Source organism: Aspergillus niger (genome assembly GCF_000002855.4).
Source record: "Aspergillus niger supercontig An02".
Classification (NCBI taxonomy): domain Eukaryota; kingdom Fungi; phylum Ascomycota; class Eurotiomycetes; order Eurotiales; family Aspergillaceae; genus Aspergillus; species Aspergillus niger.
Window position 1 is genome coordinate 2,056,924 of NT_166519.1, and position 18,511 is coordinate 2,075,434.

Genomic DNA, 18,511 nt, shown 5'->3' on the forward strand with positions numbered 1-18,511 from the left:
ATTCTCGTGCACTTCTTTCTCCTTTCTGCCCTTCGCCTTCTGCCGATTTTCAGGTTTTAAAATCAAACCCTAATTTCTGTCTCCTTTCTTTCCCTTTAGATTGTGACAACCCACTGTAAAACTCCGAGAAGGCTAGAAACCAGCTCGCCTTCAATGCAAACAAACGGCACCGCGGCCTTAGCGTGCCCCCAGTGCACACGGCCCTCCGACGCAGACCCGCACATAGTCGACAAAGGACAAGCAGGGGTAAAAAGCATATTGGCACGGGAGGATCGATAGATTGGCCGTTTCCCTGCCAATGGTCGCAGCTTAATTCTCGACTCCTAGGCCTTCAGGCCACTGCTGCCGTGTTGATGCCGGAGCGAGACGCTTCGCGCGCGGAGCGTGCTGGCTCAATCGGCTCCTTGGGGAGAAGCTCGATCTGGCGCACCAGGAAACTCTTCTCATCCGTAAATTGATCGTCGTCCGTCCGGTCCTCTAGGAACCTCGGTAAGAATTTCAACAGCCGATCACGGTTGTTGATCAAAATCCGCTGCACCGCAACCGATTTATTGGGGTTGGCAACAAATACCTGTAATGTAATAACGGTCAGTGGCCTGGATCCTTGCAGCGGACCAAGCTGGAATCTGCCCACATACCTTGAACACGTGGAAGCCTTCGTACTGGACCATCTTTCGGTCGTCCCGCAGCAGTTTCATACACAACTTGAGATTCTCCCCACTCTCCACATAGGCCATCATCACATTGTAGTTGGTTCGGTCCAGGAGGATCTCTCCTAGTAGCTTGATGCTTTGTCGTTTCGTGACATACGAGCTTGACTGAACAAGTACTTCGTTGAATTTGGAGAAGAAGAGATCAAAGTTCGTGGCTAGATAACCCGTAACGATGGATTTATGGCGGGTCAATATCTCCTGCACATCAGTTAGCTTCCGAGACGACATGGTTCCCAAGGCTGACACAAACACTCACCCTAAACGTTGTGAAAGAGTCGGCACTCAGTTCGAAGCTCCCTCGGTCGATCCAGTAGAAGAACCTCCAGAATATACCATTGCCCTCTTGAGGCACGCCTGGCTGGACCTCCGTCAGGCGAATCGCTGGCTCCCCGTCTTCCGACTGGTCATAGAGGATGATCGCCGCGATAACATCAAACTTCAGCGCTTCTCGCAAGATAGTGCCGCATGGCATGGCACTTTGGCTATGTTCATAGCCCTTGCACAGTTCGATGATGATTTCGGGTCGTTTGTGGACAATGTAGGAAATGACAGGAGGGTCTGCATGGTTTGCATTGACAGGTTTGAAACGGAGGATGTGTGAGAAGATGGTTTGTGTGTCTTTCCGGGCTTCGAAGGGCAGGCGATGAAGCCCTTGGGCTAGTTCGTAGAGCAAGTCTTCCTGCAGGGTAGCCTGCACCAATGCCTGGACTTGTTCGGGGGACACCTCGATTTCTGAAAGGCAAGCTCACATCAGCCGAGGTACATTTAGAAGCCCTTCTCTGCTCCTGCACTTGTTCCGGGAGAAAGAGAGCCATTGGTAGGGGTTCATGCATGAGACATACCTTGAGTACCCTGGACAATAAGTTTCATCTGAGATAGTTGCTTCGCCAGCTCATCTTCGACCTGTCGGAGTACGGAATGGGGTCAGTACTCCTTTGTTTTGAAAGCTGCTTATCGGCAACCGTAGACGTAAACATAACAGATCTGAGCGACGAACCTTGGCAGTGGTTGGCGATTCTCGAAGCCTCACCAAGAGTTCTTTAATTGATCTGGCAATGTCCGAAGGCTGGCGGGACCGACCGCGGTTGAAGAAGAAGGCCATGGTTGTTTGTATTGGCAACAAAACCAAAACAGGGAGGGAGTGAAGGCGGAGGGGATAGTGGCTCCTCGCGGGCAGCACACCAGCTAGAGGGACATGTAAGGGAGAGTAGGTCAAACAAACAGAGTGTCACGGACTCTCTGCAGCTGCAACGGTAATAACAGTGGACTTCAAGGGGGGATATCTGGCAGGCGAGCAAGAGGGATTGTTGGTCTAGGATGCTGTGAGGGAAGCGGTGACGCTGTTGTTGGCGGGGAAGCCGACGGCCTCAGGCTGTTATCGCAGTTCTGGGCCCGTCAGGTGGATAAACAATCGAGTCCCAAGCCGGCGGGGCTGCTGCCTTTTCCGAGAATTTTCTAATTTTCTCCCCTCGAATTTTTTGACTTTTTTTTCTCCGGCGGGATTCTCGACTCTACCCCTCCTCAGGTACTTCCATACAGAATTCTGTCGGCAGCAACCATTTGCTTCGACATCCTCGTTCTGTTTCTTTGCGATATCTAGTGACGGTGTCTTTGGATCAATCTCATTTGGTTGACGCTTAAGACGATCCATATCAGTCCCGCTCCTACAAAAATAACCGTCTCAATTGGTTTTGTTTCCCCGCAGTTGCGCCATGTCTGCTTCCGCCCTCCCCTCTGAGCGTCTGCCCAGAGACGATGATGCACGCTCCGTCTCTTCCGATGGCTCGGATGTAAGCAACGAGGAAGGATGGGAAGATGTCGAGCCCGATGATGATACCCAGCCCGTCGTTGGCTTGTTCTCCGAGAAGGTCTACCCCGACGTGCGGGCCATGCTCAAGGAGACCAAAGAAAAGTACAACTTTGACCTACGGAGGATTCAAAAGGAGCTCGGTGTGTAGTCAATTGTACTTCGATTTAGCATCTGATATTTCCCTCCGTTGCGCAAACCCGGACGAATGTCTGTTGGACGTTACACTTGATATGAATTATGGCTAACCTATCTCAACTTGTGTTTCGCTATCAGACTTGGACTTCCTGGGCACGATCAAGTTGGTCAACTATGTCCGGACTCAGGTGAAGGAAGGCAACATGTCTCCCGACGTCTCTTCCACCGACAAATTCGAGGATGATGCTTATCTGAAGCCCGTGCTGGAGGACGATGCCCTTCTCTACAGTCTGGATGACATTGAGGACGAAACCCCCGAGACAACTGGTGGTTCTGACGCTGAAAGACGCGTGATCGAGCTCCAGGAAGACTTAGAACGCCTTCAGACCCAGTTCTCCGAATATAGAGAGGCCGTGCAGAAGTCTATGGAAGAGCAACTGACCAAGGAGGATGAGAAGCTTGGTTCTACCCTCAGTGCTGCGTCCGCTCAAAAGGCCGCTAACAGGGTCGAAGAAATTGATGCGGATTACTTCACTTCCTACGCCTACAACGGTATGTTTTTCCTGACCCTGGGGCTGCTTGGTTTCTTCTACTAACGCGCTGCCCATCTAGGAATTCACGAGTCCATGCTTAAGGATACCATCCGCACTGATTCCTACCGCGACTTCGTATATGAGAACAAACACGTGTTCAAGGATAAGGTTGTCCTTGATGTCGGTTGCGGAACTGGCATTCTGTCAATGTTCTGTGCGAAGGCCGGTGCGAAGAAGGTTATCTCGGTCGACAATTCCAACATCATCGATAGAGCCAAGGAAATCATCTATGAGAATGGGTTCGGTGATATCATAACGTATGTTTCGCAGTATCTTTGTTTCCTCCAGTTGCGCGACTGACAGCTGATGTCTGAACTTCCAGGTGCATCCGCGGTAAAATTGAGGAAGTCACGCTGCCAGTCCAGCAAGTTGACATAATCATCTCCGAATGGATGGGCTACGGTTTATTGTTCGAGGCCATGTTTGACTCGGTCATTTACGCTCGGGACCGCTATCTCGCCCCCGGAGGACTCATGGTTCCCTCGCACGCTACGCTCCGCGTTGCTCCTTTCGCCGACCCTGACTTCATCGCAAACCACATCTCATTCTGGAAGAGCGTGTACGGCTTCAATATGAGCAGCATGCTGACTGGTATCTATGATGAAGCTCTGGTCCGTACCGTGGAGCCATCGTCGATCCCTGGCCAATCTGCCGTTTTCCTTCCCCTTCCTCTACATACCATCACTGTTGAGGAGCTGTCGTTCCTGAAGGAATTCCAGGTCACTCTTACTGAGGACATTGACGCGCTGGACGGTTTTGCTATCTGGTTCGATATCTTTTTCATGCCCTCGAGGGACTCACCGATTGCGGACGACGCCGTTCCTTCCGAAATGCAGAAGAAGGGCATCGTCGCTTTCACCACGGGACCTTATGGTAAAGAGACGCACTGGCAGCAGAGTATTCTTCTCATCGATCATGAGAAGAGGAAGGGCGTTCCCTTGAAGAAGGGCCAGACCATTACTGGAAAGGTGGGCTACCAGAAGAAGTCGGAGAAGTCCCGCTCCTTGGATATTACCATCGAATGGGATAGCCAGGATGCCGAAAAGGGCTCCCAGAAATGGGGTCTGCAATAAGCTGCAGGTCTCGTTGCAGACTCATCTCCTGTGGGAGTAGATAGATAGTTCTCGCAATGCGTTAGTCATAAACAAGGCTCGCCACCTGCTTCAGTCGACTAAGAGTACGACTCAACGAACGTAGCTTTAGATCGTGTACTAGAGGGCCTAGGATTGTAAGCTGCCCATGAAGTCCTGGTGTGGGTGCGGATCTGGACCCTTCAGCGTCTCGATCGGGAGTCTTCATCATGGCGTCTAGTTTCCCTGTGTCGACGGTGTCGATCATGATGAGAACGATGAGACCGCGAATCAGAATGAGAGGGTCGTCGATGCGAACGATCTCGACTTCTATCTCTACGATGCCGATGGTGCCGATGGGATCTTCCGTCCCTGTCATCTCGACGCCTATCCGGAGAAGGATCGAGTCTAAAGCCTTCGAGGCTATCCTGCGATGGCGACCTCCTACTGCGGTGAGAAGATCGACGCTTTTCTGAAGCCTTCAGAGCTTCCAGCTCTCGACCTCGTTCCTCGTTCCACCTTTTCCTCTCCTGCTCAACCGCCTTCAACTGACGGACGCCCTTTCTCATCGCCGCGAGTGGATCATTTGCATCCATCCGGGCCTTCTCCCTTTCTCTCCTTAACGGGTCCTCATTTCCCCAAACATCCTTGCTTGGCATAGATTCAGCAGCTGCACCCTCGCGTTGCGAAGACGAGTACCAAGGGTCTTGCCCAACAGGCTGCCGAAACCCCGCCGCGTTGGAGAATCGCATCGTGTATTGGTCTTCAAGTTCTCGTTCCTTTTCTTTCGCCTCCTTTTCTGCCTCTGCATTCTTTTCCACAGGCTTGTGCTTCGCCTCCGAAGGAAACAGATCAATGTGACCAGTACTATCATGAAGTGGCGCATCGCTTGACCGAGCGGCGGCTTGTTGTTCCCGTCTATCCAGCGCCAACCGTGCATCTTCCTGTGCAAATCTAATATCTCTATCCGTGTCATCCTCTCCTGCTAAGCGCCTTCTCTTTCTAAAGCGGCCTGCATCCTCTGTATGACTTTTCCGGTCTTGTGGGCGGGCGGACGGCGCTGGGGGCGGCGGAGGTGGAGTCGAAGGTCGTTCACCGCGGAGTATCTGAATCCTTCGTTCAGCATCAGCTTCCTGCATGAGACGCTCTTCCTCCTCTTCTTGGGCTTTGGCCTGGGCCTCGTCGCGCCGAACGCGCTCGATGTTCGCTGGGTTGTAGACGTTCCATGACTTCTTGCCGAGGAGGTGACTGCAAAAGGACACTGTAAGTACTCAAGCATGGCAAGACAGGTAGCAGAGGGTATACTGACAGAGGCATATTTAAGATGTGGGGATATGATGAACTGGAGGGGATGAATGTATCAGATCTCCCTCCGGGGTGTGTGAACGAGGAGCAGCGTCATCCAGACCGGTCGGCGAAGACGGAGGTGGGCGGACCGACCGATGGGGCGGGAACCCTGGGTACCTTACCTACGGTCCATGTGTCGCGGGCGCTGGAGCTTCCCCCCCATCCAATGTGAGACCGCCACCTCTCAACTATTCTTCTTTCTCACCATCCTCTACCTCACTTTTTCTTCCCTATACTTAACTGCCTATACTCAGCTTCACTTATTGCGTTTGTACTCATATACTATCTAGTCATAATCTGGTCATCCGAGTACTCAACCCTCAAGGCAACAGCTGCTGGCAGCATCGCTTCGCCACCTTCAACCAGCCTATAAATACCCCGTTCTCGTCTGGAAACTCATTGCATTTCCTCTTAATACGCAACTCAAAGTTCTCCCCTACTTGGATTGAAGATGTTCAATCGCAACAACTATCCTTCGGTCCCTAACCCTTTCGGCTCCCGCCCCTCTCGAGGCGACGGTTATACCACCCCAGCTCAAGGACAGAACCCCTACCCCTCCAGGTCGGGCGCAAGGTATGGGCCTTATACTGCATAATAATGAAACGACAATGACTGATATGCTTGATAAATAGTCCTGCAGGATACGGAGCGCCACCCCAGTATACGGGAAGACCGCCTCAAATGCCTCCGAGGAACCCCGTTGGAGAGAAGTCCGTGAGCTCAGGCCGATCCTGGACGCTACGTCCTACAAAGAGCCCGGATAATACGTATACGTTTGGAAACTTGTACGTTCAAGTGTGGTCGCTGTCTTACTTGCCCTTCTTTTAACCATGTCTAGAGTTGCCGTTTCCGCCCAGGAATTCCCACCCTCCCGCGATGGACACGATCTCCTCCTACTCATCAACGGCCTCTATGTCTTCTCCGCACGCCCTCTCGACGGGTTCCCCCCGGGACAAATCAGCATGTCTGATCCTCAGCGGACCTGGGCTGGTGTCGCTTTCACGGATACCGTTTCGGTGCAAATCTACGATCCCTTCAGTCAGGGCGGACAGGCCTACGTCGGTTCTACAGATATTGAGGTTGGGTTTGCTGGGAAGAAGCGAGTGGAGACTCCATATGATCAAGATGAGCTGGCAAGCGTGGTGATCAAGGTACCTTCCCCTTCTTCCGGTGGAATAAGAGCAGCGCCTGATGTGTACAGAACTTCGAAAACCAAATTTTCGCCCCCGGCCAAAAGATTTTGATGGATCATCGAAGCATCCCACTCCTGTTGACCGTCAAGACCGTTCAGAGGGTCGATCTGTCCTCTGAGACTGCCAGCGGTGGCAGTGTCGAGACGGACCCTACGGCGCGGGGTATTCTCACCAGGCACTCTCAGATTACGTTCTTCAAGGACGCTAGTACTGGTATCAACATGAAGCCTTCGAACCGCCGACCAGCGGCGAACTCCATCATCCAACCTGACTTCAAGTTCGAGAACATGGGCATTGGTGGTCTTGATTCCGAGTTCAGCACCATCTTCCGTCGTGCGTTCGCGTCCCGTATCTTCCCTCCGGGGCTGGTGGAGAAATTGGGACTTCAGCACGTTAAGGGTATCCTGCTTTATGGCCCTCCAGGAACGGGTAAAACATTGATTGCTCGTCAGATCGGAAAGATGCTGAATGCCAGGGAGCCTAAGGTCATCAACGGACCGGAAGTACTTAACAAGTACGTTGGTCAGTCTGAAGAGAACATTCGTAAGATGTTCGCAGACGCCGAAAAGGAATACAAAGAAAAGGGAGATGAAAGTGGTCTTCACATCATCATCTTTGATGAACTGGACGCCGTCTGCAAGCAGCGTGGCAGTGGAGCCGGAGGTGGTACAGGTGTTGGTGATAGTGTGGTGAACCAGCTGCTCTCGAAGCTGGATGGTGTGGATCAGCTCAACAACATTCTGCTTATCGGAATGACCAACAGAAAGGACATGATTGATGAGGCACTGTTGCGTCCTGGTCGTCTCGAAGTTCATATGGAGATCTCCCTTCCTGACGAGAAAGGCCGAGCCCAGATTCTTAAGATTCACACCCAAAAGATGCGGGATAACGACGTCATGGACGACGATGTGGACTTGGCTGAGCTGGCCCTGATGACCAAGAACTTTTCTGGTGCTGAAATATCTGGACTTGTGAAGTCCGCATCTTCTTTTGCATTCTCCCGGCATATAAAGGCGGGTACGACGGCCAGTATCAGCGACGATGTGGTGAACATGAAGGTCAACCGGTCCGACTTCCACCATGCGTTGGAAGAGGTCACACCCGCGTTTGGTGTCTCCGAAGAAGAGCTCTCTAGTCGCATTCAACATGGTATCACCCACTTCTCCCCCGTTATCAATGAAATTCTTAAGGAGGGTGGCCTGTTCGTCAAGCAAGTTGGCGAGGATGAATCGTCGCCCTTGTTTTCGGTCTTGCTACATGGGCCCACTGCAAGTGGCAAGACGGCTCTCGCAGCTCGAATTGCTATTGACTCTGGATTCCCTTTTATCAAGTTGATCAGTCCCGAGGACATGGGCGGCTTCAGCGAGACGGCAAAGGTTCAGCGCATCATCAAAGTCTTCGACGATGCTTATAAGAGTCGCACAAGTGTTGTCGTCATCGACAACCTTGAGAAACTCATCGAGTGGGTTCCTGTCGGCCCTCGCTTCAGCAACACAATCTTGCAGACTCTGCAGGCCGTGTTGAGGAAGCATCCCAACAAGGGTCGCCGGCTCTTGATTATAGCAACCACGACGCAGAGATTTGTGATGAAGCAGCTTGATTTGTTCAGCTCCTTTGATGCCGATATCATGGTTCCAAACGTTATGACATACGATGAGCTAAAGCACATCTTGCAGAGTTCCGGCGCATTTGACGAGCAGGAAATCGGGCAGGCCCTTGCAGGAATTGGCAGTATTTCCGATGACGGAACCATTGGGGTGGGTGTGAAGAAGATCTTCAGTGGTATTCAGACGGCAAAGAAAGATGTGGATAAGGTTGGTCGCTTCGTGCAGGTTATCAACAACGCTATTGAGGCAGAGCGTTCTGGTGCTTAGAGAGGGCTTGCTCTCTCTTGGGTGTGAGACTACCTAAGGATTGTTGCTACGTTGGCTATTCGCTTGTAAGCTTAATTAGATGCTAATTTTAAACAATAACACTAGAACACGGTGCGTTTAAAGATGGTGGTTTTTTCCAACCGAGACTTGCTGTAATCTGGTTTACTGAGCTGCGGCGTAATAGTAGAACACCACGGAGACCCTTGCTGTACGAGAAAAGAAAGCTCTCTTCCCAGCGTAGCATAGAGGCCACGACATTGATCCCTCCATCTGTTGCGGACGTCTGTCCTACCTGGAGGCAGGCACCCTTCGAAGGAAGCCTGAGGGACTAATTCTCCATTAGTAGCTGGATATTAGACCCAATTTAGGCTGCATGCCAAAACGTCACACGAACTGAAAAACGGAACGATACTACCCCTGCCCCATGAGTGCAATATTGGCTTTTGACTTCTGTAATAAATCTAGTCACAGCCTTAGCTGCAGGATGACACTGCTTTTGCTTAGAATACAGTTCTTTCCATGTTTATCTCATTGTCAGAGCGGATCCTCATATTTCTCGTGTTAATCCTGGCCCTCGGTTGCATCTAGCCCAGCGGTCTCTACATCTTTCCTTGACTATATGGTATCTATGGAAGATTCCGCTCTGTTTGTGCCACTCTCACATAAGAGGTCAAAGCTCCAACCCATTCCTGCTGAATACTAAATATAATATCTGCTTAGATGTCCTTATAAGGCGACTTATTTGGGAGCACGCAGAGTCAAGACACCTTGATGGTAGGTAGAGCACACCGCCTGCGTTGCTGCCGTGCGCAAAAGTGACTGTATGATGTATAGGAGTGAATAACTTACAATAACGTGAATTGTATTCTTTCAAGATAGTGCGGCAGGAAACTGATTCCCTCGTCCGCTTCACTTCGCGGCTCGACACACGCCTTCCCTCTTCCCTCCCATTTCCAACTTCTGTGTTTCTTTTTCTTGCTCCACACCTTCAAAAGTCCCTTTCCTGGCTGTACTTACAGCTGTTACTCCATCCTTTTAGCTTACAACACGTTACACCACCGCAAAGCCTACTCTACATATCTAACGATGGCAGCCGGCACTTCCACCCCCAAACAAATTCTGAAGAAGGAGGTGTCACAGAGAGAATACGAGTTCCTCCAAGAATGGGCTCCCGACACTGTGAATGACTACACTCCCATTAAGCCTGGCAATCCGGCAGATAGGATGCCCAAGCATCAGACGATGCCGAGCCAGCCACCTCTCCAGAGCCCCCGACGGGCCAAACCTCGCTTGCCTCTCTACGAGGAATGGAAGACCCAACCACTGAACGGAGAAACGTTGAATGAGGCCGCAAAAGCCACAGGTGCGCCTGTGAGTATGGAGAATAAAACCAATGGGATCATCCCTCCTGCTCCTACCACAAACGTCAGGGTTAATGGCAGGCATCCTGGCAATTCGTTGGACACAAGAAACCGCCACCAGGAGCCAGCCAAGAGTAATTCTGTTCCACATAGTAAGTGTCAGGTCTATTTATGATATCTCGATATAGTAACGATCTCGAACCTCTCGCATTCTGAATAGATCATTATGCAAAGCCCACTGCGAGCGCTAACAACCGAGTTATCGCAACCCCTCTCTCTAGTGTGGCATCCAAGCCGGGAGTGCCCAGACCGGGAGCATACAAGCCTGTGGAGCAAAGCAACAAGAGGGTCATGGTGAACCAACGCCGACCACCTCCACCGCCTTATGTATATACTGCGCCGAATCGCAAACAATTCCGAAATGACGACTTGATCAGATGGTCCGACGGAATTAAGACTCTCGGCGGTGCGATGGCCTACTTCCAGCCGAACTTTATTCAAGACCCATGGAAGGACATGAAGCCAGTTCTGACGAAGTTCCTTGAGCGGTACTGGTAAGACTCCCTTCCAATGTTTGTTCGAAGGGTTCCTTGTTGTGACACATTTCTGATATGGGTATGTATGAATATAGATCGAAAACGGGAGACTCTTGAGATGGGGGAAGAGGGATGATCAAATTTGAGTTTGAAATGGTATCTACGGCGCTGTGTCGTGGTTACATGATGTCGTGCGGTGGTTAAGTGATGTACTGTGGGGATGCCGGCGACATTCGCAGTGTAGATGAGCAGTTCATCACTGGGAGAATAAGCGACGCTTGCTGGACACGGACGCTTCGAGGTTCCCTAGCAACTAATGGTTTCATTTCTTAGAATAAAAACGGTTAGCAAATGATTAGCCCCTAAGGCACATAATGGAAACGAGGACAATCAGTTTATTCAAAGGTTCAGGGGAGCGTCCCGTAGACGTTAATGGGTGTGCCAAATGGCCCCACCACTTCTATATACATATTATCAGTGACATCTATAGTTAACCATAGTAGTTATATGGACTGAAAGTCAGAGGGACAGTTCAGATCCAAATATAGTACACCCCTCAGCCCCGTGCCCCTGACCAAGCGAGCCAGGAAAATGAAACATGCTGTACCGACCACCCGGGCAAAGTCAAACAACACTCCCATCTCGAGAACAGAAAATAAGAAAACAACGATGAAGCTCAAATAAATGTCACACTCATGCAATATTTTAGAAAAAGAAAAATCGTGAGCATCTGTTTAGAGATTTAGGCATGATTAATCTGCCAATAATGTGTTCCTTCCTTTTCCCTCCAAATTTCAATAGTAGTCACGACCTAAACCGGCAGGCACGGCCTTGGTCTCTGATGGATCGACTTCTCCTTTGTCGCAAATTGACGATGGTCTACTTCGGGGTAGATACTTACTTCCCACTCCCTCTCCCTCTCCCTGCCACTCTTTCTCCCATTTCAATTGAAATGCTCGTGCTCATGCACTATCATGGAGCTAATCGATCTACTTCTGTGTTGTTCATCAAGGACTAGTACATTGTTGGTTGGTATAGCCTTCATTTTACTTATTACTGGGCTTTATTCCACCTAGCCAGGGGATGATGTACTCCACATCGCGGTAATAAAATCTCCCTCATCTTGTGCCTCTTGTGATTCCTTACTGCAAGTATTTTCACTAACTGTCAAGTTGAAGGGCTAAAAATGAGGTGGCCCTTCGAGGAAACGCTACAAGCTAATATCTTATAATTCATCGTCTAGAGCCACCAACCAGTCACTCATCTCACACCTTTCAACACAACTATTGCCCAGTCTGATTACTGCCAACAACTTCACTTTGTGCACTGGAGGCTTTGGTACATGATCTAGCTACTTTGACAACCATCTTTTCCGGCCATGGGCTGTGCGATGATAGGCGCTTCGACGTCTAGAGAGCACCGACTACAGCCCGTAGAAGGACATGCATTACCCGCCTTAAAGCGGCAACCAGGAGCGTCCTAGCCATGGGGCGGAGCGGAACAGGCGGTAGAGCCATGTCCGCTGGCGGAGTGGAGTCAGCAGACGGTTCCAGTTCCGCTCATTCGAGGTGGGGGTACCGGAGGACGTCGACGACCGGAAATGACGACAAAGGTTCCCCCACCCTCAAGTCAACGCGTACGTACTGCGAGATCTGGCTGTCCCAGACCCAGTTCTTCCAAGAGGTATACGAGGTATAGAATGTATCGCAGAGATTATCGCTCGTGAGACCCGGGGGAATCCCTTGGAATGCACTGCAGGATACCTCAGAGGACCGTGCCACACTCCCCTCACAAGCCCATCCCGCTTCAAGGGTGATTTAATGTGATTCGGGTGGGCACATGACCCAGCCCCTGCTCGTCACAAGTCTGATTGTGACTCCCTATTCACCTGGCTGCTCTAGGCTGATGCACGGTGGGCCGCATTCCTGGCACGTGTATGTTACCTTATGGCTATGCTCTCGCCCGCCACCGCAAGCGCGACTACTACTCTTGATGTTTTCAAAGAAACAGTGTCCGAATACCAAAGTTATATTCCGCCAGATTCAGCATACTATGGTAGAGTGACGCGTTCACCCAAGAAGACGGCGCCCGAGGAAAAAGCAAAGACATGTACCATCCCAAAATCCCTTCAGTCGCGAGATACCGCAAAAAGATCAAGTCGCCTATCAAAACCTCACGCCGGATCCGAACCCAGAAGACCAATTTTACCCTATACAAAACCATTATCGTCGTTGCCAAATAGAGGTATGCCTCCGAAAATCTGGACCGATGTGAAACCGGACCAATGGGCCAATATGGGCCTTTATCTTGGGATCAGTTGTCGTCAAGAGTGTACTTCTTGGTCGCCCGTCTATACTCATCGGGAAAGTTATTCTCGGCCTTCGCCTTGAGAGCACTATGTACGTGATCTATTAGTATTTAGAGTATTTGGATTCTGGAGGCTTCGGGCGTCATGCAGCAACTGCTGCAGCAACTGCGCTGCCAAGAAATATGTTGACAGCGGAGCGCAGCGGGCGCCTGTGCTCCCCGCCGGCGGAGCGGAGTCCATCCACAGTCGTATATGTGATACAGGAGGGCTCTTGAGGAAACTTTAGGACTCACTTCACACGCTTCTGGGTCCATTCCAAGTCACGCTTGGTCTCGCGAGCAACTTTGATGCCGTCGTTGAAAGTGGCCCGGACTCCTTTTAGACGACGTTGCGCCAGGGCTTGCAATTCCAAAAGCTCTCGCTGTTTGGCATTCAGTTGGCCGGAACTGATTCATGCGTTGTCAGCTTGGTTCCCTCTAGCTTCTGTTGCATGGCAAAATCTGAAAATCAAGCCCAATCCAAAGGCAGCTGGAATCCCTTGGAATCACAAATAGGATTGCTTACGTTTGTGCCTGTACTGCCAATCCCCTGTCCAAAGGTGTGGGGTCGAAGACGTCCTGCATACGGTCGTTGAGAACGTCGACAACATCCACACCAGAATACGAGGCAGAGCTCGATTCATAATCGCCACCAATGCTGCCAGAGCTGTAGCTGAAACCTGCAGAGGTGCGGCTTCCTGCAGTAGTGCTGGTGTCGGAGATATCTGGAGGAGACCCAGCGACTCTGGTGATAGGATAGAGGCTGGCAGGAGCAGGAGCTTTAGAGGGAACATTGATGGGAAGAGAAGGAGACTGGTAGTGATGGGTCGCCATGATGACTCGTCTTGTTGCTTGGTTCACAACAGCGTCAGGACCAAGATAATGGAGGACGATAAGATGAAGACTCTTGAGTCACAAAGCAGAACTGAGGTCTAGATCCGAGAGGATGAAGGTATAGGAGAAGACACGAGGGCAAGATCGCGATGATTTGAATGCACGTCAAATTGACAACCGCACTTGATGAGGTAGAAGAGAAGGAAGAGGAAGAGGAAGAGGAAGAGGACGACGAAGGATGAGAAGAGGGTTTATATAGCCTTCACCGGAGAGTCTTCCCTCCGACGGGAAAGTCCATGACGAGGACAGTGACCTCAATTGAGAGGGGGGATGGGATGGGCGATTGATCCATTGGGCATTGGGCCATCCCCGGAGGTTTCCTTCCCACCCCCCCCTTTGACACTCACGTTCCCAATTCCTCCATTTCTCTCCAATCCCAACCCCCCAATTCCGCCCGTCCCTCACTTTCTGGCCGCCAATTCGCTCCTTCCTCCGAATTGACCCCGCTCTGGCTTGGAAAGCGAAATTTTAGGGGAGATCTATGAATGGCCGGAGCCTGGTCCAGGCCGTCCCATACCTCCTCCACTCAGACCCCAACCCGCGCTCCCGTGGCGATTTTTGTCGGGCATCCAGTCTGTCTCAGGTCAGATTCCCCATCCTCGGGCTGCAATGGACCATGGGGCCGCTGGAGATATAAAAGGGAGCTGTGATGGCGAGACGCCAGCTCAAGTGCTTCCGATTCTGCTCTCCAGCGGACGTGCGGAGTTACGAACATTCTCTATATATTGGGAGCTTCTGTCGAACTATCACTCTCTTACGACTCTCTTACACTCTCTTCCAGCATTCAGCGCTTGTGAGAGGCTTTTGTTGCCTAGTCTTCCATCGCTCTACCATTTTGCTCTTTCCTCCACCCTCCGAACCCCGTGGCCACCCATGTGCATCAATATCAGGAGGCTGGGTGGCTGGGAAAGCTTGTGTGCTGCAGCCTGTGATAGAAGGGTCATTCAGCAGAACGACCAACGGCGATAAGAGTTGCGTGACTACAGGATTGCCGAATCATGAGACGACCAATCGCTGTCTCTCATCAGCTATCCCACCGCTGTTTGGTCTAAATCAAGTGAATTCGCAGTTTTGGCGTTGGTTTCCGAAATTACCCTCTGCAATCAAATGCGACTCATTTCGATGGAGGTGAGAATCAGCGGGCTGGAAGCGCTTGCAAGTAAACCTCTTCGGTTAGGTTAGTATTCTGTTTCCTGTTGTGAGAAATTGGTGACGGGATTTGCAAAGCAGAAAATTGCATGCAAGGGTACTTCAACACGCGATGTATGAGAAATATAGGCTGACAAAATCACAGGATCTGCGATGTTTAAGAAAGGGCAAGATTGAGGATCAAGGGTTAGCGTTGGACACCTCTGCATATGCCGGAATCAAATTGAGAGGGGGCGAAGGAACGCAGGAAAAAAAAATAATAAAGGAAAAAGAAACGGACGAAAAGAGGGCCAGAAGGTGCGCAAAGAACCGAAGGTGGCCTTGCCGCATGCTAGCTATCTCGGCTCAGCAACCTAGAACCTCTCAAGTGGCACGGCAGGGCAGAAATACACCCCTGAAATGGAGGGAAAACCGTGTAACCGACAAGGTTCTTTCCTGGTGCCAATTTGATGACGTGCGAAAGAACGCAAGGCCATCCAAGATTCCGGTACCTGCGAGTGCTTCCCCCTTTCGCTTATCAGCGGCTGTGTGTGATGTTTCTTCAATCATAGAAATATCTTCAGTCAATGAACGAGATTACACACCTGGGGCCTCAACGGGACAAGCGCTCTAAACGCCGCCTACGTGGGCACTTCGACGGCAAATGGGGCCGAGTGGATCTGGACAATAGCACCTCGACCGGATTGCAGGGAACAGAGAGTTCATTGCGATCTTGATCCTTTCTTCCCAGAACCCTTAACGATGTTGGCTTACCCCCATGAGAAAATTACACAGGCTATTACGTGTAAGAACAGTCATGGCCTTGGAGCCCGATCCCAAAGCTGACTATAAGGGCAAGGTACAGGGAATGTCAAGTCGAGGCCGCGAGAAGGGCGCCAAATTGAAAATGGAATACCGTCAATACGGGACAAAATTCCTACGCTGACAGGTTGACGGGATGCATACAATCAATCCATTTCCATGTCTGGCTGGGTTGCTGACTTCATCGAGAAAACACCACTCAGGATCTACGCCGAGTTCACGGTGACATCCGCTGACAGGCCGTCACATCCAGTGAGAGTCGATTCCTCGATCGTCCCATGTGGGCACCATCATTGCTCTACTACCTTTGCTGCCTCACGCCATCTGGAGGTTGTCGCCTTACAATATTGACTGTGCCGTCTGCCTTTTCTCCCAAACTACCCAAGAATGCCTAAGCACAACCAAATCCAGGAGATCCGCGAGTCGATTACACTCTATGGGGAAGGCCTTTTACACTTGGCCATCAGCCCGACCGGATTAACGGGTAACACAGAGGCCCAACGCGCGAGCGGACTCTCTCACACAAGCTTTCAATCCCCAGGTTTCCTGGTCTGAATGTGCCGCAACTCATTTTTCGTTTTCGGCTTCTGATACTCTTCCGCTGAGAACGAGCTACTTGAGGATGACTGATAAGGCGCTTTTCACACCATGCGATTACCGGCTCGAATCAACCTACACCGTTCGACCTGGCACCCTGAGCTTATGCAACCGGCTGCTCGACATTTCTCTTCGCTGCATAGGCTTTATTGGGTTAAAGACTAGGATGTCTTGGATGCAGACCGGGTCATGGCCCGCTTGGATCGTGAGACGACTGTCCCCGCAGCGCCCACAGCGCCCAACAACCGATGCAGATGAGGTCCGTGTTAGGCCTCTGAGGAACGAAAGAATGTCTCCGGGAGTGGAGGGTATCAAGACCCTCCGTTGACATCGACCCAACGACGGCGGGTGCATTGCGGATGGGGGGAAATGAAAGGAATGCAGCGGCTGTGGGGTTGTGAGGGCCTTCATTCGCCTATCGTCCGTTTGCTCGCATCGTCCCTCACCGCCACATCAGTGCTCCCCTTCAGTTGGTTCCTTTTTCTTCCATTCGGCCATCATGACGCTGACTGCTCCCTACGTCTGGAGTAGAAGTTCCTCCGAGCCCGCCAGTCATTGGGCCTTCTCTTATCCTCTGTTTGGCTTTTCCAGAACATCGCGAGCGGGGTGCTACTAAATTGGTTGTCCGATTCCAGCCAACGACATGCATGCACTATTTCTTCAAGTCTGGGGACCCGCGATTGCTATGTCCAGTCTACGCAACTAATCGATCTTGCGATCATCGCGGCTCATTCCTGACTTTATTGGAACGCCCGATCCCTTAGTCGCCAGATCCCAGCCACGACGGCAACCTAGGTGAGATTCATATACAGAAATCCCAGCCAGCTCTCACCATGCCAAAGCTCTTTGGAGCAACGTAACCTCTTGTGGCGGGCTGGTTTTCTCCTTCGGTATACCGCTGTGCAACCTCTGATGCCTCTGCATCCTCAGCATCTTTTCTGTATCATGTTCTGCCTTTCACACTCCTGTTCTTCCCTGCGACTCCCACTTTCTTCCCCTGTGTCTTCTGCATATGCCCGTCTAGATGACTGACTCACAGGACGCGTATCCGCCGCAGGTGGCCAGTAAGGTTGCTAAACGGATGGTTTCCGCCCAACGCAAGTGTTCCAGTCTCGATGTGAATGGTCGTCGGATCATAAGACAGACCTGAAAAAGAAAAAAAAGAACGACAATTACAGGTTATGACGACCATTTAGGCTCTAGTATACCAGCACCACGCCTTCAGATCAAGCAAGGAAATGCCATTCACAGATAGTTCCGAGTCTCTATTCGGCACGTATCCGAGACATCTGAAGACCAAACGAGCATTCTGTCTGTGACCTTCATTACTATTGCTACCTTCAAGGCGAGCAATCAGCCATCGTCCGTCATCTGAAGTCTCAACGAAGGTTACACAAGGGAGGCAAGGAAGTGAAAGGGCGCCATTAACAAGCCGTATGGAGTATGGAGCGAGCGCATGACTCCAAACAGGTAGGAAGAGATGTTCAGATTTCTCCCGACAAGTAGAATGGTAGGTAGGTAGGTAGGTAGGTAGTAGACACTAAGCGCGATATCATAATAGCTTCAGATCAGAACAGACAGATAAAGCAAGATGCAGTCCATACATAGCACATGATAACCGTAATAAGCAAGCGTAACTCACCACGTTCTATAGTCTACAGTATCTTACGGAACTGTTCTCCCAAATCCAAGCTACCTACCTACTATATTCTTCCTAGTCCGTCCTCCTCTGCGGACCGAACCAGTGGACATTATCCATTCGGTACTTCTTCACTTAGTGGTTACCCAACCCAGCATGCGGAACATCTTCTCCGGTCGGCGGCAGCACCACCACTACTAGATATTATCCAGCCAGCTCATTTACTTCCCTAGTTTATAGGTTCTCCTACTAAGTATTTACCTACTCACTTCCGACTCCATCTCAAAAAGTATGAAAGTATAGATGAATATGAAATCAAAAATATAAATATAATATTGATAGTAATACAAATATTGAAAGTAAATATCATCACTATCATCCAAATACTTATGCAGCAGTTACCCCAAATCATACTCCGTCCCAGGGGTGGTAGGTAAAGTGATAAGTAACAAC

General features: G+C 50.8%; 8 protein-coding genes across 8 annotated transcripts; 4 read left to right on the forward strand and 4 right to left on the reverse strand.

The window, feature by feature from the left end:
• Window positions 1–331: 331 nt before the first annotated feature.
• An02g08420 (uncharacterized protein) lies at window positions 332–1,815 on the reverse strand (the record flags this gene model as incomplete). Its single annotated transcript, XM_001399937.3, has 5 exons — window positions 332–571; window positions 639–911; window positions 970–1,445; window positions 1,556–1,616; window positions 1,711–1,815. The coding sequence occupies 5 exons, from the start codon at window positions 1,813–1,815 to the stop codon at window positions 332–334; spliced, it is 1,155 nt and encodes a 384-aa protein (XP_001399974.1).
• A 610-nt stretch (window positions 1,816–2,425) lies between these two features.
• An02g08430 (uncharacterized protein) lies at window positions 2,426–4,324 on the forward strand (the record flags this gene model as incomplete). Its single annotated transcript, XM_001399938.3, has 4 exons — window positions 2,426–2,663; window positions 2,797–3,210; window positions 3,271–3,508; window positions 3,574–4,324. 4 exons carry the CDS (start codon window positions 2,426–2,428, stop codon window positions 4,322–4,324), a joined length of 1,641 nt encoding a protein of 546 aa, XP_001399975.1.
• Window positions 4,325–4,524: 200 nt separating this feature from the next.
• An02g08440 (uncharacterized protein) lies at window positions 4,525–5,638 on the reverse strand (the record flags this gene model as incomplete). Its single annotated transcript, XM_001399939.1, has 2 exons — window positions 4,525–5,569; window positions 5,631–5,638. 2 exons carry the CDS (start codon window positions 5,636–5,638, stop codon window positions 4,525–4,527), a joined length of 1,053 nt encoding a protein of 350 aa, XP_001399976.1.
• A 481-nt stretch (window positions 5,639–6,119) lies between these two features.
• Window positions 6,120–6,386, forward strand: An02g08445 (uncharacterized protein; the record flags this gene model as incomplete). Its single annotated transcript, XM_059746450.1, has 2 exons — window positions 6,120–6,241; window positions 6,299–6,386. 2 exons carry the CDS (start codon window positions 6,120–6,122, stop codon window positions 6,384–6,386), a joined length of 210 nt encoding a protein of 69 aa, XP_059600045.1.
• A 112-nt stretch (window positions 6,387–6,498) lies between these two features.
• On the forward strand, window positions 6,499–8,735 carry nsfA (secretory gene nsfA-Aspergillus niger; the record flags this gene model as incomplete). Its single annotated transcript, XM_003188542.2, has 2 exons — window positions 6,499–6,819; window positions 6,870–8,735. The coding sequence occupies 2 exons, from the start codon at window positions 6,499–6,501 to the stop codon at window positions 8,733–8,735; spliced, it is 2,187 nt and encodes a 728-aa protein (XP_003188590.2).
• A 1,086-nt stretch (window positions 8,736–9,821) lies between these two features.
• On the forward strand, window positions 9,822–10,654 carry An02g08460 (uncharacterized protein; the record flags this gene model as incomplete). Its single annotated transcript, XM_001399942.1, has 2 exons — window positions 9,822–10,248; window positions 10,317–10,654. 2 exons carry the CDS (start codon window positions 9,822–9,824, stop codon window positions 10,652–10,654), a joined length of 765 nt encoding a protein of 254 aa, XP_001399979.1.
• Window positions 10,655–12,945: 2,291 nt separating this feature from the next.
• An02g08470 (uncharacterized protein) lies at window positions 12,946–13,812 on the reverse strand (the record flags this gene model as incomplete). The annotated part of the gene is made up of 3 exons (XM_001399943.1): window positions 12,946–13,027; window positions 13,234–13,386; window positions 13,505–13,812. The coding sequence occupies 3 exons, from the start codon at window positions 13,810–13,812 to the stop codon at window positions 12,946–12,948; spliced, it is 543 nt and encodes a 180-aa protein (XP_001399980.1).
• Window positions 13,813–17,611: 3,799 nt separating this feature from the next.
• On the reverse strand, window positions 17,612–18,171 carry An02g08480 (hypothetical protein; the record flags this gene model as incomplete). Its single annotated transcript, XM_059746451.1, has 3 exons — window positions 17,612–17,959; window positions 18,024–18,067; window positions 18,120–18,171. 3 exons carry the CDS (start codon window positions 18,169–18,171, stop codon window positions 17,612–17,614), a joined length of 444 nt encoding a protein of 147 aa, XP_059600046.1.
• Between the last annotated feature and the right edge of the window lie 340 nt (window positions 18,172–18,511).